The following is a 25,520-nucleotide window of genomic DNA, read 5'->3' as shown; positions in this document are numbered from 1 at the left end:
GCGCGTTTTGTGCCTGGACGCACATTGCTATGTGCGCCGTGGTGCACGATATTAATTGCCCAAATCGTGACCTGCTCTAATATCCATATCATTGTCATGGACTTACTATTAAGGCCAAAATGTATAACTAGCTTAATCAACAAATCAATTATCTTTTTTTTTTTTCTTTCCTATAGTCATTTTTCCACATAATATGTCAATTTGACTTAAAATGAGAATCGAACTTATGACCTTTAATTTAGAATAGTAATAATGATGCTATCTATATTAACTGTTCGACATCGATCAACTGTCTTTCTAGAATTGAAATTACAAATTCAATTTGAACCAATTTTACATTATGGTAAAATTAATTATTCGATTAATTCTCTCGTACAAGAAACGCAAAATATATATTAAAAAAACAAAAAAAGAAGTAAACATAGGAATTATTTCATTTGAAATACTAATAATGTTTTTCCAACAGCCACACATACATGATACATCATATCACTTCCAATAACGTAACATTAATAATTTCTCTAACCCCTATTACATATGTTTCCACATCTGCCAACACACTTCTCCAACTGTGCACCATCTGCCAAACAAATCACAATTAAGTGCCATTAATTCCATTATTATAACCTAATTTATAGCTTTAATTTTATATATAAAACGGAAAAATTACATAAAATGTCTTGTTAAGACGTGCGGTGTTTGTTTGTTTGATGACTAATAAGATCGAGTTTCTTTATATTCTCCCTTGTTTATTTATTCTAATATTATTAAAAGTCATAAATTAAGTCAAATATGTTTTTTTTTTTTACGAAATGTTTTAATTTAGGATTAATGGTTTAATTAATATTCTTCCTAGCTTTCATCTTCAAATGCTAAAGATTGCACCTTTATGAGGAAATACTGCAATTAAATTATGAAGCAGACTGCAGCTTTGACAATTGACTGAGGTTTGAAGTCGCATTTTGTCCATCACTTATAGTGTGCAACTATTGTGCATATAGTTTGTAACATAGATAGATGTTACTATCATGATTAAAAAAAGACAAAAAAATTTGATATTTTTGTTTGACACTGCACGATGAAAAGAACTCATAATAATTAACCATACGAACAAATATCTCAATTTCGATAAGGTGTCAAAGTGAGTTAATTATAGTCTGCGAGCTAACGCTAACTTATCATATTCGGTATGCACCATTGTATATGTATACTAAATGTGATTTGGTATAAACTATAAGACTATTGACATGAGCACAAAAAACACGGTTACTGATCAGCATTATAGACTTTTTTCGAGATTATATCTATATATATGAATGGTTTTGACTCTAAAGTGAGAAAAGAAAGACAAAAACTTGTGTGAGATCGTCTCACGGGTCTCAATCCGTGAGACGGGTCGGGTCCTTGATTAATTAAGTCAAGGATTAGACCCGTCTCATGGATTGAGATCCGTGGGACGATCTCACACAAGTGTTACCCGAAAAGAAAATGATGATATGATGATGGTGAGGAAATTAAATGATAATATACCATAGCGGGTTGGGGAGCAAAGCTGCAAATTGCACCCAATCTGGCAATAGTTCTGGTAATCATCAGCAGCAGTCGTAGGAACACAGCCATTGATGCATCCTATGTAACAAGGATACCTGGAAGCTCCAGAATTCCTAGCCAACACAACACACTTGTTGTAACATCCTCCTAGGCACCCATAAACACTGTCTGCTTTCCCACATTGAGCTCCACTCATGGCTACCAACACACCCAACACAACCCAAATTTTCACACTCTTTTTCTCCATTATTTCCCACCACCTTTTCTTTTTGTGTTTTCCCTTAGCTTCTTTGTTAGTTTTGGGTTTGCATGATAGATGAAGGGATTGCATTGATAGGGTGGGTATGTATATGCCCAGAAACCAACTAACTTTGTATGTAATTTATGGTAGGTATTTATTGTGCCTTGTCCAGGTTCATAAAAGGTGAAAATATTGTGCCCCAAATTGGTCGGATCGGAGTGTTAGTTTGTTAATCACAAGGTTCTAAGTTCGACTCTTCATGAAACGTTCTATTGACCTTCTTGTTTGAGCAGTCAGCGATAGACAACGGTTATCTTTACAGATTAGGTCACAAAACGGAATTTATCCCGTGTACAGCTCCAAATAATGATTGTGAGTTTTTCTCTATCACCAAAAAAATGTATTTTGAACTAGCTTGGATGGTTGAAATGATGAGGATGGAATATAATTCAATTATAATTGGTGTATAATTGATGATTGCCTAACAACATAGAGTTTCAATTATAGTTACAATAACCAATAACAATAATGTACCTCTAAACACTTATAATTGAAGGTTCAAAATAACTCTTTTTCCTATTTTAAAAATTCATTCTTGAACATGTGAGAGTGTAACACGTCTAAATGTTGAGATCAGAGTTGAGACAGTCATTCAATGCAATCTGGTAGCCGTTAACAATCAATCATACATTCATAAGCCACTAAATATTGGGATCGGAATTATTATTATTATTATTATTATTATTATTATTATTATTATTATTATTATTATTATTATTATTATTATTATTATTGTTATTGTTATTGTTATTGTTATTGTTATTGTTATTGTTATTGTTATTGTTATTGAATTGTTATTGTTATTGTTATTGTTATTGTTATTATAGTAACGAGATCGAAAACCAACAGTTAAAATTCCAGTATTAGAAAAAATTGAACTTCTAACTTTATGATACGAAAATCATGCTTCAACCACTCGGTGATCCATATGGTTTGATTAATATATCATCCCTATAATTTGATATTAGTTTGGCTTTCACATAATTGGTTGCAGACGTTACTCAATTCGACGAGAAAATTAGATTGTGATTTAGATTCAATGACGAATTATAAAACGAACCTCGATTGACCAAATATATTGAGTGCGCTTTAGATCAAATATTTGTTATATGTTCAATAAATGTTTATTAAAATTATAATAAGTTGTCTAACATAGTATATAAACTGATTGATTTGGAAGGAAATGGAAAAAGAAGTATATGACACTCTTTTAGTTAGATGTCTAGAAGTTTTAACACAAAGAGTTAAAACGTAGTAATCTTTTCTCTTTTGACCTTTCTATTGCACCAAAAAAAAAAAAAAAGTGTAAGTTTCTACATCACTCCGGATCTGTGAAAGCAAAGTGTTGTGTTATGAACACATGAAAGAAACGGATAGGATAGTAAGTAGTTGCATTGTAGTATTTGAAGAGGAAAAAGATGGTGCAGAAAAGGAAAGAAACCATCCATAATAAATATAATATAATTATTGCTTGCAATTCTAGTTAACAATAATTGTTGATATTTCCCATTGTCTCTTTCAACCGGCAAGGCCCAATGTACTCTCTTTTTGATTTTATATCTAAGAGAGGCTCATGAATAGGAAGCCCCATGATGTCTAAGAACAATCATTACAGTTGTGTGGAGCGTTATGCACCATGCATAGTGCATCCGAATGCAAAAACGACGTCGTTTTGACGTCTAATTTAAAAAAAAAAAAAAAAAAAAATCAGAATTGCATAACTACACATCTATAATTTCATAACTATACATCCAGAATTACATAACGACGTCGTTTTTGCATCCGTATGCACCATGCATGGTGCATACGGATGCACAACATAATTTGCCCAGTTGTGTGGACCATACTATTAAATAATGTACATTCAGTATACAAATAATGTATTTTTAATATATTAAAAATGTACATTATATTCAGAAAAAAATATACTACGTATTATTTAGGTACTGAAAGTATATTATATTGTATAATGCCATTCAAAATAATATATTTTTAATATATTAAAAATGTACTTTTTATTATAATCCACACAATAGTTCACACAATAATTTGCCGTCTAAGAAAGGCGATATCGAATATTCGCTTCAATATCTAAATGACGTTTTAGAAAGTGATTAAAATGTTACTCTTTTAAGCATACTTTTAGTCCCATCTTTGTACATGTACCAAGATCATCTATGAGGGCGATGTACAAATAGATTTATGATTGATTACTCTCTACCTTTTATATATATATATATATATATATATATATATATATATATATATATATATATATATATATATATATAGTGAAAGGTTCCCGTGCGGTGAATTGAATTAATGTGCGTGAGATTTGTACTCAATGTGCGTGTGTTGTGCTTAATGTGCCTGGGATTTGTACTTAATGTGCGTAAATGTGTAAAATGCAGCAGAAAATATTGATGTCAGCTTCTTCCCCATCCCCAGTAGCCATTTGTCCCCTCCCTGATGATGATTATGCGGAAGCGAGCTATGGTGGTTAAAAATTATGGGAATAATACAACAGAAATCCACACTTAGCTGCTGTGCAAATTTTACTGTGCGTGCGTCATTTATATAAACATTCAACTGCACTGAAGGTAGCTGATAATCCAGAATCCATGGTCAAATTGAAGGAAGAAGATTGGGCGTTATTGTGCGTGAGTTTATGTTCTGCTTCCTTCTGAGCTCGTAATTCTAAAATACGCACGCACATTAAGCACAAATCTCACACACATTAAACACAATACTCAGGCACATTAAGTACAAAACTCATGCATATTAACATGACGCACATTAAGTACAAATCTCAGGCACATTGAGCACAAATCTCACACACATTAAGTATAAACCTCACGCACATTAATCCACCGCACATCCACACGGGAAGCAACAAATGCATCTGATCCCTTGCATATATATATATATATATATATATATATATATATATATATATATATATATATATATATATATAAAAGTTTTGGTGTTATAACATAAATTGAATAAAAAATTAAATTGCGAGAATTCTAATCTCGTAGCAGTAGAAACTATATAAGGATCAAAATACCTTGTCATATAGTTGATATATTCTTGTTTATGTTGCTCATTCGGAAGAATTAGACGTACTTGACTATCGTACGTAATTGTATATGTTATTTTCCATCAATATAGGCATAGTATTTGGTAAATCAACAACTACTAGTCATTTATTTAACTAAACCACTTAATAAGCCTAGTCATTTGTTTACAGGTACATAAACGGTTAATTACATGTACAGAATGTGTCAACTGCAGGTACAAAATTTGAAGGTTATTTTTAGACCAAGGTCCACAATGCAAAGTGGACCCTAGTCCATGGTATAATTTGCCAACTTGCCGCACATAATTAAGGTGTTAATTATAAAATATATATTATACAAGAAAATCTTATATTCTCCAAGTTGATTCAAGTACTACCGTTACCCTCATCAAAGAACAAAACACATGAATTATAAAAATATATCCTTTACTTGGGCGAGAATATCTTCAAGGCATCACATTCATTTTGATTCCATAACTTAGGTCCTTTAAGTACAAGCCTTATCTTTATTCTTGGTACTTAATTAAATGGATATTTCTCAAATAAATATGTGCAAAACTAAAGGTTGGAGAAATAATTCAAATTCTACAAAAAAAAAGTACAATGTCTGATCTCTAAAATCTTTATTAAAAACATACCTTAAAAAGTAGGGATCTCTAAATATCCGTCAATGCAAAACTAACTACATTCTATGAGTAGTTCATAAATCATAAACTTAAAACATTACCTCTAATGAGTAACGATTAAGTGCATATGGAGTTGACATGTTTATCACTCCACTCATTAACATAGCCAAAAAGTCCCCAAATCCATACTAATAAACTTACATTTTAGGTTAACATTTGTATAGTTGAGGACTAAATTGAACAACTTTGGTAGTCGAGGATCAAAGTGGTGAAATCCTAATAGTCGAGGGACTATTTTAGGTAAAAATTGCATAATTATGGACTAAATTGAGTAATTTTGGTAGTTGAGGATCAAAGTGGTGAAATCATAATAGTCGAGAGTCTATTTTAGGTAAAAACTGCATATTTAGGGACTAAATTGAGCAACTTTGGTAATCAAGGACCAAAATGGTGAAATCATAATAGCCGAGAGTTCATTTTAGGTAAAAATTGCATATTTAGGGACTAAATTGAACAACTTTAGTAGTCGAGAATCAAAATGGTAAAATCTTAATAGTTGAGGGACCAAATTGGGTATTAACTCTATTGGTAATATGATTTTTAAGTTTGGGTTAGTGCTTTTAGATTTTTGTTTGATTTTTTTTTTTTTTTTTTGGATGTCATTATATTAGGATCAATTGTTTTTATTTTTTGTTTTTATTTTTTAAAACATTTATTCCCATTATATACATAACCAAACATCAATATTGGTAGTACGTCATTCCAAATCCATCCTACTACCAAACATGCAAAATATATACTTACACAAAAACATATATCATTACCAAGTATATAATTCTGATTCAGATTTTCATATGCGAACTAAACACACCATTATCGGTGACAAACGATCGAGCCAACTATTCATTAGGGTCTAACCTGTATCCAAATATTTAAGAGGTTTCAAATTGACCATCTCAATAGTCAATAGTCATTGTTGGCATCTTTATAGTTTTTAACTTTTTACTAGTAAAAAAAGATACATGATAGTGGAGAAAGATGTGTAACAACTTCACTACCAACCATCTTTCATGGTCAAATGTAAAACCTTACTTTAAAGAGCACTAAATTGCCTAAAACAAATTATATATTAATTGAGGATCGAGGAGATTTAATCTCAAGATTACTTAAATTGTATTTAATTCTCTCTAGCTAAATTACAATATAGAATTTTAAAAATAAGCTAACTAACCTAGGCATGACCCAAGGTTCGGTTCAAACTGAACCACTTGCGGTTGTAATGAACATGAACTTGAACTGTATTAGCAATTTAGGTTTAGAACTGGAATTCATAAGATTCCAGTTAAGATTCTTAAAATAAAAAATAAGAACTGATTCCGTTTTTAAATCATAAAGAATATTTTTAAAATGAAGGTCAAACTAACAATTTGAATCGCTGGTTCTAAACTAGATCTAAACTTTGAACCTGAATGGGCAATTTTGAACCGTAACCGAATCTGAACTGAACCATGATTAGGACGACTAAGCGAATCATGTTATGCCTTAATTATGCATCTGCCCACCTACTTTATACAACTAGACCCATAAGTCAAACATTATAAATTTTACGAGTTCCTAAGTCTGAACACAAACCGTCTAAAATTAAATGATTTATAGAATCCACAATTAAGTAGTAGCTTGCAGCCAAAGTTGAAACAAATATTTTTTACCTATTAAAACGTTGGACATATGATTTAGTTCAATTCATCCATATATCCATGAAATATAATTAATCCCTCCCAGAAATTAAACAAAAAATGGGCATGAAGATGAGTGATGCTAGGTTCTTGGTTGTTTTGATGACTGTATCTCTAGGAATGGTGATGTTATCGCAGGATGTCGTGGGAGACGACGCCGTTTATGCCTGCTTGGGAGGGTGCTACAACAAGTGTTTTATCCTCTCCAAACAACCTCCATTTGAGACACTTGTGTGCTTTTTTAAGTGTTTTTTGACAGATTGTGTCTCAAGTGGTCCTCCTCCTGCAAACTTTGTGGATTCTTGTGGGGTTGGGTGTTCCATGGAATTTTGCCCCCTTCAAAGTCTAGGTAAATTAAATCAATTTTTAATTTTTTTTATATTAAAAAAGTTCTTGATTAATTAAATATTAAATAAAGATCAAGCTTATTCATGCATGAACAAGCTTGTCTTACTTATGGCATTAAATCACATTAAAAAAATCTTAAATTTTCGATCACTGAGAAAAGCGGTTGTAAACATAAGATTGCAGAAAAAAAAATTAGGTTTCTGTACCAACTTTTTGACCACTTAGGGATTTAGAAAAATATTCATTGCTATTATTGACTCCGGTTGAAAGAATCCCTAGGCGTTCCTCGGGCGCTCGGGGGATGCCTAGGCGGCGATTAATCGATGCCTAGGCCGGATTTTTACAATATGGTTGACTCCAGACAAAAATCGTCAAAAATTTTGGATCATTAGGTTGCTAAATCGTACGTAAAGATGGGTCATGGAGAACTTTTTTTAAAAAGAAAAATATTTAGTCAAAGAATTTGTAAACTTTTGTTCACTTTTTAAGTAGTTGGGAATACATGATTGTTCAATGATGTTGAATATTTATATTTTTAAATGTTTTTTATTAGAACTTTAATTTCTTTTTCAGTTCTATATTATTAGTACAAATTATTTACATTTTTTTTGGCAGATGAAGCAACATTGGGACAATGCATTGGAAGTTGTGGGGACATGTGCGAGCTCTTGAAATCACTTGGGACGACACAACAACAAACTTAGTATTGTGGTTTATGTAATACAAATTAATACACAAATATGTGTTAAGGTTTTGCAAATTGCAAAGATGTATGTGCTCAAAATCTTGGTTTTGGAAATAAATCTTTTGTCTTTAATTTTATAGATTTTTGTTTTTATTTTTAACTATAAGCCCTTGCCCAGTGTTTTGTTATTTGTGTTTGAAGTTCATTTTTACTCTAATTAAAAAAAAAAAAAAAAAAAAAAAAAAAAAAAAGTTATGCTCTTGCAAAGTATATTTGGGAATCGGGATATGTAATGTGCTTAATTTAAAAATAGACTATTATCAGTAATTTTATTTAAATGTGAAATTTGGATTTAAACAGGAGATTCTGAATGTCAACTCAATCACATGAATGTTGACAGATGATAATAAGATTGTATGTATTGTTGAATGTTTACAATGGTTTTGAGGGCTTGTGTGTGGTATATAAATATTCATAAATGAAATCTGATGCAAAGGAATTTGGATGGCCTCTAAGACACCTTGATGATGAAAACTGGTTTTCAATTCTTTCCTCCATTGTTGCTCAACATATATAGCCTTCTAGTCTTCTACCATCTTCCAACTTCATCAGCTAATATCCAACAAAGAAAACATCCAAGATTTGACCATGAAAACAATAAACACCATCACTTTCACACATGGTTGAAAAAATCGCTAGGCGCCCGATATGGATTAATCGACGCTTAGGTGCTGTGTAATTTTTATTTTTTAAAAATTTGTTTAAAATTTTAAAATTTTTTAAGACTAATAATTATAAACTATTTAATACTTTAATAGTTAATACTAAAATATTAAATATTAACTTAAAAAACATTAGAGTTTGAAAAATTTAGGGTTATTTCGCTCAAAACGATGTGTTTTGAGTGAAATAACCCATTAAAAAAAAAAAAAGAATAATAGGTAATCCACCGACTAGGCAGCCTAGTCGGTGCCTAAGAGGCCTAGTCGGCGCTTGGGCGACCTAGTCAGCCGCCTAGACCACTGATTATGATGATACGCTAGGCGGCCTGCTGGCGCTAGCCCTTAGGCGCCGATTAATTGGCGCTTAGGTGGGATTTTTGCAACACTGCTTTCACATCTGTAATCTCATGAATTAGTATTTTTGTTTCTCCATGAAAAAACAATTGAGTGTACTATGTTAGTTACCTTAGATTTTGCAGCCACTCCATCTCAGGAAAGATCAGACAGCAGTCAAATGATGTTCTTCAGAGGACTAAACAGGCCTACTTCCTTTTCTCTGGGATTATATTACTTGTATGTTCATCATTTTCCTCTAAGTGAAAGGATTTCCTCTGGATAAATGAGGATTTGAAGCACTTGGCATCTGATATGTACTCCCACTGCTAGATTGCTGGAGAGGATTCAGCGAAACAAAGGCTGATTCTCCGGTTTCATCGCTATGGCTTCGTTGATGCCTGCAATGGCACATTAAACTCGTAAACCACTAAGGGAAACCGCGGGGATTTAATGTTTCATTTGGGCAAAATCATCTTACCTGTGAATTAACATGTTGTCGTTTAATTGTTGTCCAACGTATGCTCCTGCAGTTGATAAACGAGGCAGAATAAGAAACCGAGAAAGAACAGAATGTTAATAATGACAGATTGTGTGTGTATATATATACCCAAAGGCATGGCCATTCCATAAGAAGATGCGAGCTGAGGTGAGGGCAATGAATACGGGAATGGCGGTGAAGGAGACATGGAAGGAAATTGAGGGCTTTCGTCGTCAAAAGGATTTCTCGACTTCGTTGAGACCATCATCTGTGACACGAGTTTCCAAAGATGAGAAAAATTTTAAAAACTTTTGTTATCTGACTAGAAAAATTTTCACTGTTTGTTTGTTTGTTTGTTTGTTTGTTTCACCGTTGGATGTGGATTATATTGCATTCCGTATCCCATCCCGTGAGGAGGATGGAATTGCCAGGGAGATGGGGCTGCAGAAAACGGTGCATAGCTCGATGTGAAAAGTTCCTGCAAAAGAAAATGCAGTTTTTAACCGAATGCCATATGAGAGATTTACAATAACATAGAAGCATTTTGAGTGGATCGATATGGCATTTACCGCTGGAAGCTCTCTTCTTCCACTAGATCTTAAATCATTTCCCGAGCTAGCATCCCAAGCTGGTTGAGATGATTGCTGTGGCATATTACTAAAGGCGGCCTCTCCAAAGTTAGGAGAAGGCTCTGAAGTACTATGCTGCAGAACACGAAGGAACAGAGTTATTGAAAGCCAAGAAATCAAGATTTTTTTTGTAAAAATCGAGTCTTTTTACGCACCGGGTTATAAAGCGTTAGCTCTGTACTTTGTTGGGGAGTAAAAGTATTGATCCCGGAAGGGTATGCAGAAGGCGGGTTCTGCATCGAGTGCTGTACATTCTGAACGTGAGCCTCGAAATCTTCTGGACCGGGCAGTGCCAGGATTTCTGTCTGTCCTGCATCCCGAGCAGGAGGAGGAGTAGTCCCGGGATTAGCATCGTTGACAAAAGGCACTAGTGCTTTATTCTCTGTCGCTGAAACAGATGGAGACAACCCGAATAGTAAAGCTTCCAGAGTATCAACAGGTGAAACCTTGTCGTTCGAGGAAGTTGTGCCACTAGTCTCGGGTTGCGTTGTTGAAGTGACAGAAAGAGATTGAGGCTCTGTGTCGAAATCAATCAAGCTTACGGGCAGCTGCTGAACAACTTCATTTTGGCTCGGTTTGGCATTAGGAGAAGATCCCGATGAATCTTTAGAAACACCAGTCTTCTGCAATAAGAAAGCTAAGGATTTGATCCATTTCAAGAAACAGAATACTAAAGCACAAAGAGTCAATACTGCCCCCACTGAGGCACAAACAGACTACTGACTCTGTTACAATGTAGTATCTGCTCATAACTACTTTCTCAACCTACTGAAGCACAAAGAGTCAATATCGCCCCACTGAGGCTCGAACCTTAAAAAACACACACAAAAAAAAAAAAAAAAACACAAACCTCAGCCTTAGCAGAACCATCAGTAGTCTCATTTTGAGCCATTGGTTTTGGAGTTGTTGGATACTCACCAACCTTCAGCTCGGGAGCTTTATCACCCGAGATAGCTCTAACCGGGCTCGCAACAGGACTTTGTTCGCTCCTCACTCGTCGACCATCTGGTGATCTGCTCCCCTGCTTCGATTCTGTTCTCGAAAACTTATAATGCTCATACTTCTTCACATTACCAGCTCGATCCTCTCGAAACCTGTCATCGACTATCTCAAACCTCGCAGAACAGCTCTTCTGTCTCACGGGAGGCACGGGACTTCTGATTTGATCAACGCAATATCTCAAGCTCCTCTCGTTGTTCTTTCTAGGTGTAGCATATTTCTCCACAGACAACCTACCACGCAAGTCCTCTCGACCACCTCGACTGAACTTCTCGTATGAAAGCCTGTCACCAAGACTCGAACTCTCAAAGGAATGGCGCTCGACGAACGCCTCCCTTGCAGTAGGAGTGGATCTTTCAGAGGAAAGTCGGTCGTCATATACATCTTTCGAACCCTATAGGACAAACAACACAAAACCAATGTACTTTACACTAGCAGAGAATTTGATTTTCTGGGATTTATGTTATATGTTTGGATGAGATACTTGCCAATTTAACACTTGAAGGCCTATTGTCTTGGATCCTGTCACCTGAAAATCTCCGGTCCACGTAAACAGTTCTGATGAACTCCCTAAGTTTGTTAAGGTTGCTGGAACACGAAAAGGGTGAGTCGTGAATCGTGATTAGATGGAATCAAACCAAGAAGCTTTGAAACATCAGATTACTTAAAAAAACAATGCAATACCTGCCATCTGGACACACATTCTTACTGGGATCCCACGTCTTGAAGAAAGTTTGCCTCGCTCGCTATATCAGATATAAACCGGATGGTCAATATGGAAGGAAATAAAGACAAAATAACTCATTAAGCACATCGAGAAGAAGAAGAAGAAGAAGAAGAAGAAGAAGAAGAAAATGATAGTTCTAATATGCCAAGACGCCTCACCTCGTTCCCTCCAGTTTGAAGAGAACTAGCTTCATCTGCAGTGAACATAGCCATTGACACTGATTTTACTCGATGTGTGAACTCCCGGCTGAAATTTATTTAACAACAAAAAAGTTTGGCTATGGCATTACATGTCCATTTTTCCAGACTAATATAATAAATTAAACCAAACTTACTGTATTCCACTGCAATTTGTGCATATGAATGTCCAGAAAGTTGTGCAGGCATACTGCGGCCCCTGCTCGAGAGAATCATCAGTCAATAACATTACTTGAGTTTCTTGAGCTCTGCAGATGGCTATTTTGAACAAAGATAGACTCATTTTTTACATGTAATCTTTTGAACCAATAAGTTTATCATTATTGACTTGGTCCTTCAAGCCTCTGCCCAACAATTCCCCCACTACTCTTGTTGGGACTCGAGCCAGGTAGCGCTTACCACTACGCCAAAAGCTATAGCTAGTAGCGGAGGTCCAACTTTATTTCCTTATACCACCACATTTTCTAGAGGCAGGGTGCTGGACTTGGCCCGGCCTTAAGGCCTCCGCCCGACAATCCCCTATCCACCCAGTGCTGGACTTGGCCCTTCACTGGCCTCTGCCCAACAATTCCCCCATCTACTCTTGTTGGGACTCAAGCCAGGTAGCGCTAACCCTACGCCGAAAGCTATAGATAATAGCGGAGGTCCAACTTTATTTCCTTATACCGCCACATTTTCCAGAGGCAGGGTGCTAGACTTGGCCGCCCTTAAGGCCTCCGCCCAACAATCCCGGCCCTAGCCACCTAGTGCTGGACTTGGCCCTTCACCGGCCTCCGCCCAACAAAACTGCTACTAATGATGTCTTGCATTCTGACATTGTTTAAGTGCTTATGAAACCTATAAGCAAACCACCCGAAAACAAGAACAAAACCCCTTCAGCTAATTTGTTTAGGTAAATGAATACTATTTCAAGATTCTTCATACATCACTTTCTGGGAATAATTAAGTGGTAATTGCAATGAAAAATATCTGTAAAACTCATACCAAACTGTTGCAATTGATGCATCTCCTGTTTTCCGGTTGCTTCAAAAGCCCGCGAATGATCCTTTCAATTCTCTCTTCTTCCTTCATCTGGCTCGACAATTCCCACAATTAAACTTGTGCTTGTCTCACCTTAAAATTTATTTAAAAAATAAAAATAAAAATCAAGACCTCAAAAATATCTATTGGTGAATGTATACTGAATTTTTAGGGCATTAAGCATTTGTTAAGGAAACAGATATCAAGCTTCATTAAACCTAATAGAACATAGGAGACAAAAAAAAATCTGAAACCAAACCTATTAAACTTGTGCCTGCATTATCTATATGATTCTATGAACACCAAAACAAGAAATGAATATGAAACTTCTGCAGATACTAAATTTCAAGGTTCTATTATATATTGATAAGCTTCATACATCTACCATTCTTCTCATTATACTTCAAGAAAGAAAACAACCCACAAAAGCAAAAGATGTTAAGAGAAAAAGTTTATATTTTTGGGTACTAACCAGAGGGAAAATGATGGGATTTCTAAGAAATTTTCATGGGAAGTGGAAGAAAGCTTACCTGAGGAAGGGGGCAATTTTGGTGAGTGAAATAATTGAGCCAAAAACAAATTTTTTGTGGGATTTACAAAGGTTTTGTTTTAGAAATTGTATGGGGAAAAATAATTGTGTGAAATGGAGGTGGGGGTTTGCTAAGCATAGAGGGCCAGGAGGAAAATTTGGCAGTTTTAACGGTTGGGTGACAGTTAGGTAGGGTGATGACAAACTTTCATTGGAAGACAATTGACCTATAAGTCTTCATGGTTATACTGGGACAAAAGGATAAATTTTTGTATAAAGACATATTTACCCTCTTAAAGATATTTTTAACTATTCACTTTTTCAACTTAATTTATAAATAATTTAGACATTTTTTTTTTGAAAGAAGGACATAAGCTATATTAATTTAAATCCGAGTTCATAACATGAACAATGAAAGGAAAATGGACAGAAACGCAGTCTACACAGTCAGACTTGGACAGGGCGTCCCAAGCTAACAAGTGAACAATCCTGTTCGCGGACCGTTTGACAAACAAAAAGCATACGTTAGTAAAAATATTTGCTAGTTCTCTAACATCATTAAGGATAAGATTAAAAGAAGATTGAAGGATTTGAAGCTTATGGTTCCGGATGCCTTTGACTACTTGAAGGCAGTCGGTTTCAACATGGACATTGTTGTAATTAAGGACTTTCAACCATTTGAGGGCTTCATGAACACCTATTCAATTTTAAAACAACACATTTGCACCGATTCAATTACAAAGAGTTTATTAATCTCAATACGTCAACATACCTAATTGCAATATTCTAAATTATTGTGAAGCTAACATGATAATTGTGAAATTGTCATAGCCAAAAACTTTTAAAATTAATTATGCTCCAATTTTTTTGTAAAAGATAGTGAAATTTAGACATTAAGACTATGTTAAAGACTATAAAAGACCCTATAGCATGTCCTAAACAATGAGTTAGATTTAATATATCTTTCATATTAACTGCTTGCCGGTTAGATTTAACTTTTAAGGAACAACAAGATATATCTTTCATATTAACTGCTTGCCTCTAAACTCATGTACTAAACATCCCTTTAATTTTAACCAAATTCATATTTTGCTCGTGTTGCATCAAGATCGGAAATAATAAGTATATTCTCAAAGAGTACAAATCCCGCAACATACCCTAATTTTATTGGTGAAAGAGAATACAAACCGTGATCTACTTTTTTGCTGAATCAATCAAAACACACGATGTAAAGAATAAAGAATAATAGTGTAGTATTAATCTGTCAAGGAATCAAGAATGGGTACAAAACTATCAAAGTTAGGACTACAATTTTTGAGGGCCAAAAAAATGATATTTTTCATCATTTGATGTTTCAACAAGTGAAGACAATTTCAAGCACTTGAAGGTCAAGAAGAAAGCCAATATTTCTAGCAAGAACAGCAACACAGGCTGGGTTTCACAAATCAAAACATGACCATAATGCACAAGAAAATGAAGCAGCTATAATAAACTAGTAGATATATACCAGTCATGGTGAACCAGAAATTTTGTTTACTTACAGCAAATCTTTTGTTTCCCTACACAAAGGTGCTCTCCACAATACTAAAACAAAAAAACAGCTACTCCAATGCCCTATTCTAAAATGAAATTCCACCATGTATAGTTTCTAGAAATGGTTTTATATTATTCAGGGCGGGTTAACAGGAGCTAAAGAGACCAGAAAAAAAAAAAGAAGAAAAAAAGAGAGTGAGAGCAACATCATTCTGTACAACAGGGGACAGAAGCAAAATCCGAAGGGTTGCACCCTGTCAGCGCCACAAGCGTCAAATCAGTTGTGCAAGGAACTGAAAACAAACCTGCTCCCCAGGGAAAACTATTGCGCAAAAGGGATATAGATTTTATGTATCAAAACTTTCTTGATAACGATGATAATGTCATATTATGAGGACTGTAGCATCATGACTGGGCAGAAGCGAGAAGTTACTGCTCCAATGACTGCTCCAGCCATCATGTCAGGAATCTACACTCTATACTTTTATGGACAATGATGGAAGGCTACACATCATTGAAAAAGTAGGATCAAAATCCATTCTGTGAAAAACCTGTATTGTCGAAAGAAGCATAAGGTCTTGGCTGCACAGGAACTAAATCCCCAACAATCACATATTAACGTGGTGATAATACTAGCCATTGCCATTTGCATTCTCAGCAGAAGCTTTCATTGCATCCACATTCATGAGAGCTACTACAGCTTTGTGGATAGCCACATCTGCCATGTATAGTAATCTCTGTGCCTTTTCCCTCTTTTGTTTTGCTACACTAAAAGCATGCTTAGCTGCACTTGATGCATCACGCAGCCTGTACTCCTGAACATTTGGAATATCAAACTGCCCCATGCCATGCCTACTATAAGTACCTTCAAGATGGTCAAGTTTCGAACTTGACCAGTCAGACAATCCCATATTCCACTGATGAACACCATTTCTCTTTATGGTTCTCCGGTCATAAGAACCCACCAGATGCCCATTACTAGAAGGCATAAATGTCCCAATCCTCTTTGATTTGTTCCTCTGAAACTTTGGGTGATGGTTCCACTCAAAGCCATCATTGTTCAAAGAGAAATATCCAACACCAGCCTCACGCGGAGAAAAGACCCTTCTTGAAGCATAAAAGGGTGGAGAAGCATCCAAAGATTCATGGTTGTTGCCAGCATACACGACCATCTCATCTCCAAGAGCATATCCATTTATTCTCCTCCCTGACAGAAAGAGTTGAAGATTTAAGGTATTATTATGGTGGCAAAAAGTAGATAAGGGGAAGAAAACAAAGGGGGCAGAGGGAGATGGATGCACATGTATGTGTTGGGAGACAGGATTACAGAAAGAAATAGGCATGGAAATATACCATAAGCATGGAAACCATCTTGATCCCTTATGACAGTATGGCTGTTGCCAGAAACCGAAATTTTCTTCTGCGAACGTTGTTTTGAACCCCTGCTAGGGATATCCAAACCTCGTGGCCTCAAACAAAAAGCAAACATAGGTGGTTTCTCAATTGGAGGTGCTTTTCCATGATTGACAGCAGCAGTCCTGGAAACAGCTTGCTCCCACTCTTTCACTTGCTGCTGATACATTTCCCACAAAGGACGCTGATGAAACACACAGTATGTCAAGAAATCTTGTTCAGAAGTGTTAACCTCATTAGGAAACAATAGGTCATCTCAAATGTTCAACAACAGATACTAGTATCACAAATGAAGTCAAGACAGATATCTAACGCAAAAGAGGCAGAACTATTGCAGAGGACAAGACAATTGTTGAGTGCCTAGGAATACATACTAACAAAACAAGAAGACTAGAACAACCCAATTTATCATCCTAAGCCTCTAAAAGTTGCTTTTCATCCAAAAGATAATTAGTATATCAAAACATATTTAGAATGTCACATAAACTATATGGAATCTGGTCATATTTTATACAAGCACCTATGTGCATCAAAACAAATGATGACCCTTAATGGGCTGGAGATACCTCTCACACTGGGATAATTCAACTAAAAATGAAATGTCAACCAAAAGATGGACAATATCAACTCTAATCCTGGCTGTACACCACAAGAAAGAGGGAGTATGATAGTAATAACCAAGCAACTCTAAACGCCTTACTCAACTCTACTAAAGAACTATTCCATTGGTATATTTTTCTTTACTACTTGGGCAAGAGTTTACCTGATGACAGTGATAATATACAGCCTTTAAAAGGAAACCCTGCTAAGCTGATGCACCAAAGTGAACAGAAGGAACAAAAAAATAAAACCAAACAGTAGTAATTGGCAAGCAGATATCGACAGAGAACTGAATGTAAGTAGTTCACAAATCCTGAGGCTTAGGCATATTCTAGTGGCATACTAGTCAAAGAAGTTAAAAGAGCCATATTCAAATATTTTATGGACTACAACCACATTTAGATGGACATCCAGAACAGAGTAAATGTGGAGGTCAACAAAGCTAGATGCACGTCAAAAGCACAATAGAGAATGTAACAACAATCAACAGATGTAGTTGCAGATAACAATGCATCATCAATCATGTATAAAAGAGAATGTAACAACAGCTCATTAATCTCATCATACCTGGAGATGGCGTACTAATGGCATGCCCTTTTTCTGCCTTTTCAGCTTCCAATGTTCATAAATAGATTTTACTACTTCCATAACAGCTACTCCTGCCATAAACTCTTCTAGCTCCTCAGATGTGAAGTGCTCACGTTGTTCTGCATAAGCAACTTTTTCAAGCATGTCCATTGTCTTTTCAAACAATTCATCTGATATCTCATTTCCACAGGAGTCTGAAGAAGTTTCGTTGGTTGAAAGCCAGCACTCATCATCACTATCCATGTCATACAAGATTCGTGAAGTATTCATCGCCATGTCAATATCACTTTCAATCTGATGAAAGTAATTAGGAAAATTGCGAGCAAATGGGACATAAGTTGCATTATCTTCCATTTCTTCAATCAAGCGAACACCAGGAATAGGTATATTCTTAATCAAAGCAGCACGGATATTTCGATTGTGGCATTCTTCATACATCTCCTTGAACAGTGTCCACTGACTTCTGTCAGGAAACTCCAAAACCCAATCCTTTCCGCCCTTCCACATCATGGCATGAGTGAAGCGGTTAGTGGACCCAGGTTGCAAAATATTATGAACCTTATATGAGTACTTTGTAGATCCAGAAAGTTTAATAGCAAGTCGCCATTCATTGTGATCTGCAACTTCTAAGACTACCCGTGCACCATTTTCTCTCCATCCTTTGTCTCCAATAGTAACTAATACGTTTGCATCACATGCCAACAACTCAATATTTCTTCGAGAACTCCTACCACTATCTGAAATCTTCTTCTCGCTAGCTCTCCTGATTCGTTTACAAGGAAGAGTCTTTTGCCCTTGGATTTTGTGTCTTGATCCAGAATCATAACCTCCAGATGGCAATGTGTAATGGACCTGAGTTCTTGGTTTCTTAGGGCCACTAACAAAGCCACTGCGTATGAAGCCTGTCTTCCCATCTGACCACACAAGTGAAAGTTCTCCAACTGGTGAAGAAAGTGAATTGTTTCTGTTGCGATGCACTGAACTCCTGGGACCAATATGATTGGGGCTTTGGGGAATGCCATCACTCACATTTGAAGCCAAGTCAGAAGCACATCTAGAAAAAGGTTCTTTTCCATTAGAAGGCCGGTCAATTTGATCTGATGAAGGAATTTCAATACTGATGTGGTCTAGACCAGATTGTGGAGATACAACAACTGGGTATGACTGTTGATCACTGGCACCACTTTTGATTTGAGACACAACCAATTCAGAAGCATTCTTCTCCAAACCTTCAATGCCAGTGGAAGTAGCTACAGGGAGCAAGGATTCCACATTATCTTCATAGGTTGTTTCTAGAACATTCTCATAGCATGTCTTCCCTTCGCTGGCATCATGTGTAGCATGCTGGCCAGTTATATCAGAGCTGACAACTGAACATGGTGGATCATGATTTTGAAGGCTAAGACATGCAAAGTTACGTTCCATCAACAGGTGTAAATGCAGACTCACGAATAGAGCAGGTGCAACAGCAAATGAAAGAGCAAATGGAAGAACTTGTCCAAGTTTTGAATCAGAGCTAGAAGCAGGAAGGCTCATCCTCACATGGCGGGAATCTTTGGAGATGCCTGACGCCAAACTACACAGCACAGACTTCCTTTGCAAATTCTAATACATAGCCAAAACAAACCTCATTGATATACTGAATTTTAAACTGAGTAATAGATTTATCATATTACATATTATGTGCAGAAAGTACCATAACTTGAGCAATAAGCGATTACAACCATAATATTTTGGGAAAAGAAAAGACCTTATTCATAATGAAAAAGAGAAAAAATGGACAGAGAAGGAAGAGAATACCTCTGATGAGGGAGATTGTTGATGATTGTGGGCTGAAAACTGATGACTTGGACATTCAAGGGATTTGATGTTTTCATATGTGCATTCAGAAAGAGATAGCCGTTTAGCAAGTAAACTATGGTACCGGAGCTTAGAGTCCAGATACAACCACTTTGAGCTTTCTAGTTTTGAAAAGCTGTAGAATACAAATACCTTCTGCTTCTTAAGATCTTGTACTCTTGAAAATTTAAACCGTACAGAAGTAACAGGCAACTGATTATCTTCTAACTCCCAGTGTTCACCAGGTGGACTAAATAATGCCATAACAATGAAAGCAAGAACCATAGCCTCCTTTAAGCAACATTCAAACAAAAGAAACCTCAGTCCAACAGTATTGTCAACAAAAAGCATCTCTAGAATAACTTCTGGCCATTTTTTCACAATTGCACCATATTGCAGCAACAACAGTGTATGAGACAGCCAGATGTACTCTGCATCATGCTGAAGAAAAGATAGAGTAGGCAAGTGTATATCAAAGGTGAACTGTTTGGATTCTACAAATGGCAAACTTAAGCTTAGCAGGCCTTCATCATCAAGAGACCACAACAAAATCTCATTATCTGAGCCCTGAAGGGAAGCCACTTCAGATTGCGGAGTCAACTCATCCACTGTGGAAGCAGCTAGTACCATCCTTCCATATTCTGTGTCATTTTCAGAGAGTGAATGTCCTTTATCTTTCTTCCGAAAACGCCTTCTCACATAAACAACTGGTTTTTTATTATCTGAATCCCAATGACTTACAATGAAAGACTTCCCAGCCTTTTCCTCATCAGTTACCGTGTTCAGCAATGGAGGACCACACTCTGGTTTCTTGCCATATCTATCCAAGGAGCCTATACTGTCTTTTGTGTCCTCACTTTGGTCATGAGATGGTGATGACAATATAGATGAAGACAGTTCTGATGTTTTCTGTTTCTTCAAAGGCCTAGAGGAAGATTTAACTCGATGAGCCAACCATGAGATAATGGGTTCAGACTCCAAATAACTCCCTGAATGGCTGTCCTCATCAATATCCAAATCTATTTTATCTTCTTGAACACTTCTACTGCCTTTAGCAGATCTTCTGGGCTTGTCCTTTCCAGGAACTTCACTTGGGAAAAGCAAGAGCTTAAATCTTTCATTTTCAAGATTGATCCATACTTCATCTCGACCATCATACTTAACTTGATGGAGCCTCTTTTCAGGGTCATAGTCCTTTAGAAGGCCACAACACCAAGTCTCATCTGATGGACAAAATACTTGGATCCTTTTATTCAAAACCCAATATGCATCCAGGTCCTTCAAAAGAACTTCGTAGAAATGACGGCGTTTCCTTGGAACACCCTTCTCTTTATTATCTTTTCTCATTGGGCTGGCTAAGGAGTTTGCATCCCGACTAGTCAGATCCTTAGGAGAAGAGATATAAGAAGACACCTGGTTGGCAGATGATGATACAGAAGCTTTACTTTTTGAAGCAAAACCTGTGCAGCGTGGATCAAATCTAGAAGATAGCATCCTGGCCGCATTTTGCTCAAGGTTTTCCTCATCATCATCATCTTGAAAATCATCACAATAACGACTTGCATTATCTCCTGGAGGCTCAGCATTCTTCACAGAATCCCCAATACTAGATCGTAGATCCTTCCTCTTCCTATGAGTGCTGCGGCTCTTTTTTGAAGATGCATCATCATTTTTTACAGTAATGTGAGCATCCTCCATCATAGTGTGCTGAGCTGAAGTATCCCTCCCATTCTTACTTCCCTTAGACTCCTCTACACCCACCTTCGACTTAATCTTGCCATTCATGGCATTGCCGGAAGAAGCTTTACCCAACTTAGTGATCTTGTCACCAGCACTGGTTTCACTGCCCGATAAGCCTGGTTTCTTAGGCAGATGATTATTCTTATTCTTACTTCCCTTAGACTCATCAACACCCACCTTCTGCTTTAGCTTCTCACTAGCAGCATTTCCCACAAAATGTTTACCCAACTTAGCCATACCATCATCAGCACTGGGTTCATTTACTGATAAGCCTGGCTTCTTTGGCAGATGAGCAGCCCTACGTCCCTTAGACTCATCAACACCCACCTTCTTCTTTAACTTGTCAACAACATTCCCTGCAGAAGCTTTACCTTTCTTAACCATCCGGTCACCAGCACTGGCTTCATTACCTGACAACCCTGGTTTCTTAGGAAGATGAGCATCCTCCAACTTCTCTGCAGAACTCTGCATCCTCGATGACTGAGAAACTGACTGGCTTTTAGAATTCTTGCAGCCCAAAACTTTGCGTGGGCGCTTGGGGATCGGAATAGGATCACCATTGTCACTCAAAAATCCATAAGAAATCTTATTCCACCTGTTAACAAAACCTGAAAATAATTGCTGCAACTCAACCGACCCAGCATTCACCCCATTGACACCTTCTTCATCTGCTCTACTACTATTCTTTTCAACCAGCTCCAACCTAGTCAAAGCCACCTCCTTTACACCTTTCCTCTTCTTCTTTTTTCGAGTCTCATTGCCCTCCTTCTCTTCCTCACGCTTCCCCTTACTATCACTCCTCCCCTTGTTATCACCATCAGATTGATACAAGGTCTGAAGATCCAAAGACCTCTTTTTCTTCAAATTCACCAAACCTCCCAACTTCTCCGCACTCATTGCCACCAACAGATATCACTCAATTCACATACAAAAACTCTCTCAAACCATCATGCACATTCAACACCCAAAATTCCAGATCTGTAACCGCAAAACCACAGTTTTAAATTGAATATTCCACAGAACTAAACAGTAATTTACACAAATACACAAACACAAATACAGAAAATGATCATTTTCTCCAAAACCAATCAACCACAACCAATTCAACCAAATTACAAACAGAATTCGAAAATTCACGCACCTTGCCTCGAAAAAATCGAAGTGAAGGAGATCAATTTCGGTGGTCGGATCGGGGAAATTGAGATGGAATGAGAGAGAGAGTAGGTTTGATTTGGAACCCTAATTTTGATTCATCAGAAAAAATTATATTTTTTGAATAATTTTTCTTTTTTTGATTCTTTTTTGGCTTTTTGGGTATTTAAACCTCCTTTTCTCTACAAAGAAAAAGTGAAGCCGAGCCTAGTTAGGGTTTGTTTCGGTTCACCCAGTCCAAAGTTGTGAAATTTAGAGTGAAAATTCCTGAAAATTTGAGTGCCACGTGGGGCGATATCATCCGTTGGATCAACATTGTACGTCATAGATTGGTCCAAAATGGGAAGCGGCCGAGCATGGACGGCTGAGATTGGATGACTGGCTGATTCCGACGGCTGAGATAATTAGCAAGTCTTTATTTGGGGAAAAAGCATAATTGAACTTTACCATTTTTGGTTCCGAAAATGGTCACAAAGTTGCTAAGATTTACGGGGGAAACCACTGGTGAGTTTTGGGAAGAGTGGGAAAGGAAAGCAGTGTGCTGACGCGCACAATGGGGCACTGTGGGCATACTCTCTCGAGTACAGAAAGCTCAGCCAACTCGCGCTGCGCATCTTCCACGCGTACCCACCTGGTTTGCCGGCGGCTTACCGCTGACAGTCTGGCAGATGAGTCGGAACGCGTACCCTTGACGCGAGCGGAGGCGTGTTAGACTTCACCTGAAGCTCGTAACGGAAGTTAAATGACTCACTGACCACGTCACTCAATCCGTGAGGAAATGTAGTATACGGAGCTAATTAATATTTTTTGGTCTCATTTTAAAGGTTAGTTTTGGTAAATAATTTTTTTTTTGTTACATTTGTATGAGACCGTCTCACGAATTTTTATATAAAATGAGTCGGATTAGGTCAATATACAAATGTCATATTTATATGCTCAAATGTAATACTATTCATAAATAAAATGTTTCTTGATTTTAAAGAAAAATGTAGTACTTTTACATTTGAATATTTGATATAAAAGTACTATATTTTTCATAAAAAATATTATTTTTTCCTTAATAAGTAATGTTGGCAAGTGTTTGTCACTTATAAAGAAAAAATATAATACTGTTAAGGAAAAATATACTATTTTGTCACAGCCAAGCACCTTGTGCTCAGATGACATGTAGTGACCTCACACATGTGGGAGGTTATGAGATTGATCCGGATACTCTTTTGTCCCAATTTATATGTTATACTTACTATTTATTGGTCAAATCAATTCTTTCACTCTTTTGTCGCAATTTATATTTTCTACTTACTATTTATTGGTCAAATCAACTATTTCTTCTTTGTTTATTTTTCATTAGTATTTTTTACATATTTTTAAATTTGATTTTTTTTTGTTTAATAGTACTTTTAGTGTAATTTCTAAATATATAAATTCTATATTAATATTAAACTTAATGTTATGAAAATTTGGATAAAAAATGACTTCAGTCAAGGCTCGTTAACTAAACCAGACACATAAAATGAGATGTATGTTATAATACTTTTAAATCAAAATGTAAAAGTATTATACTTTCCCTTATGGGTGCGTTTGGAAACACGGAATCATTTTCCGGGTTTCCAGTGTTTGGCTGGAGGGGGGAAATGGAAGTCAATGAAAAATAGGAGTCTAGTCAACGAAAAATAGAGGAGATTTTTCATAAAATGACTTCTCTTTTTTTTTTTTTTGGGAAGTCATTTTCCGTTTGCAGCAGTGGAGCAGCCAATCACCCACTGCCGCCGCCACCACCACCACCACCCATCATCATTGTATATTTTAAATATTTAAAATTAAAAATAATTATGCTCATTTTCCAGAAAATGAACCAAACACACCAAAATAGTTTTCTGGAATGCAACCAAAACAGTTTTCTGGAAAATGTTTTTTGGAAAGTAACTTATTTTCCATAAAACATCATTTTCCAGAAGTCATTTTCATGCTTTTCAAACACACCCTAAGGGGTCGTTTGGTTCACGGAATATCATATTACCTTAGGGAATGTTAGATTGCTGGGAATGTTAGATTCCCGTGTTTGGTTAAAATTGGGGTATATAATATAATCATGTTTGGTTTAGGGTTATCTTTTATACACACTATAATATCCTTAACATATTTCATATATTTTAATAAATTTAAAAATTAAAATAAATAAATAAGATAACGGTATCATATATAATTACATGATTTTAAAATATTATTAATTAACTAAAATCTTGAACTTGAGAAACAAAATTATTTTATATGCTAACATAACATAATAAAAATAAAAAAATATATAATTACAAAAATAATTATATATATATATATATATATATATATATATATATATATATATATATATATATATATATATATATATATATATAAACTAACATAACCAAGGTTATCTTACATTACCTAAGATTTTGAAGGGAATCACATTCCCTTCAAAATCCTATGTGGAGGGAATGTGACATTCCTTGGGAATGTTAGATTCCCTAAGATAATATGAACCAAACACCGGAATGTGAGCTTTGAAATGTCACATCCCCTTGATTATGTTATATAACCTGAACCAAACGCCCCCTAAAATTATTGCATTTTCTCATATAAATAATAAATACTTTATTTATAATTAGTACTCTCTCTGTCTCATTTTATCTGTCATACTTACTATTTA

The 25,520-nt window shown here is 36.0% G+C and overlaps 4 protein-coding genes across 7 annotated transcripts; 1 reads left to right on the top strand and 3 right to left on the bottom strand.

The window, feature by feature from the left end:
* Positions 1 to 405: 405 nt before the first annotated feature.
* On the bottom strand, positions 406 to 1,873 carry LOC109154273. The gene is made up of 2 exons (XM_019302099.1): positions 1,531 to 1,873; positions 406 to 580 (listed from the first exon to the last, which is right to left on the bottom strand). The coding sequence occupies exons 1-2, from the start codon at positions 1,796 to 1,798 to the stop codon at positions 522 to 524; spliced, it is 327 nt and encodes a 108-aa protein (XP_019157644.1). The 5' UTR covers positions 1,799 to 1,873; the 3' UTR covers positions 406 to 521.
* A 5,452-nt stretch (positions 1,874 to 7,325) lies between these two features.
* On the top strand, positions 7,326 to 8,466 carry LOC109154297. Its single transcript, XM_019302121.1, has 2 exons — positions 7,326 to 7,645; positions 8,260 to 8,466. The coding sequence occupies exons 1-2, from the start codon at positions 7,357 to 7,359 to the stop codon at positions 8,346 to 8,348; spliced, it is 378 nt and encodes a 125-aa protein (XP_019157666.1). The 5' UTR covers positions 7,326 to 7,356; the 3' UTR covers positions 8,349 to 8,466.
* A 173-nt stretch (positions 8,467 to 8,639) lies between these two features.
* On the bottom strand, positions 8,640 to 14,114 carry LOC109154274 (probable ADP-ribosylation factor GTPase-activating protein AGD14). 4 transcript variants are annotated; one of them, XM_019302103.1, is made up of 15 exons: positions 13,968 to 14,114; positions 13,402 to 13,530; positions 12,555 to 12,616; positions 12,379 to 12,466; positions 12,178 to 12,239; positions 11,982 to 12,081; positions 11,414 to 11,887; positions 11,345 to 11,377; positions 10,650 to 11,117; positions 10,435 to 10,569; positions 10,236 to 10,343; positions 10,001 to 10,133; positions 9,866 to 9,917; positions 9,517 to 9,785; positions 8,640 to 8,941 (listed from the first exon to the last, which is right to left on the bottom strand). In XM_019302103.1, the coding sequence occupies exons 2-14, from the start codon at positions 13,486 to 13,488 to the stop codon at positions 9,644 to 9,646; spliced, it is 1,944 nt and encodes a 647-aa protein (XP_019157648.1). In that variant the 5' UTR covers positions 13,489 to 13,530; positions 13,968 to 14,114; the 3' UTR covers positions 8,640 to 8,941; positions 9,517 to 9,643. The 4 variants fall into 4 exon arrangements, with proteins under 4 accessions (XP_019157648.1, XP_019157647.1, XP_019157645.1 ...); XM_019302102.1 differs by having other exon boundaries at positions 9,866 to 9,911; positions 9,995 to 10,133; positions 11,345 to 11,887; XM_019302100.1 differs by having other exon boundaries at positions 11,345 to 11,887; positions 13,968 to 14,113.
* Positions 14,115 to 15,440: 1,326 nt separating this feature from the next.
* On the bottom strand, positions 15,441 to 23,041 carry LOC109154310. Its single transcript, XM_019302131.1, has 5 exons — positions 22,821 to 23,041; positions 19,901 to 22,657; positions 18,080 to 19,705; positions 16,853 to 17,096; positions 15,441 to 16,706 (listed from the first exon to the last, which is right to left on the bottom strand). Exons 2-5 carry the CDS (start codon positions 22,574 to 22,576, stop codon positions 16,132 to 16,134), a joined length of 5,121 nt encoding a protein of 1,706 aa, XP_019157676.1. The 5' UTR covers positions 22,577 to 22,657; positions 22,821 to 23,041; the 3' UTR covers positions 15,441 to 16,131.
* Positions 23,042 to 25,520: the final 2,479 nt, after the last annotated feature.

This window comes from Ipomoea nil, unplaced genomic scaffold (genome assembly GCF_001879475.1).
Source record: "Ipomoea nil cultivar Tokyo-kokei standard unplaced genomic scaffold, Asagao_1.1 scaffold2616, whole genome shotgun sequence".
In the NCBI taxonomy this organism is placed as follows: domain Eukaryota; kingdom Viridiplantae; phylum Streptophyta; class Magnoliopsida; order Solanales; family Convolvulaceae; genus Ipomoea; species Ipomoea nil.
Note: the sequence above shows the minus strand (reverse complement) of the source record. Positions and strands in the feature narration are given on the sequence as shown.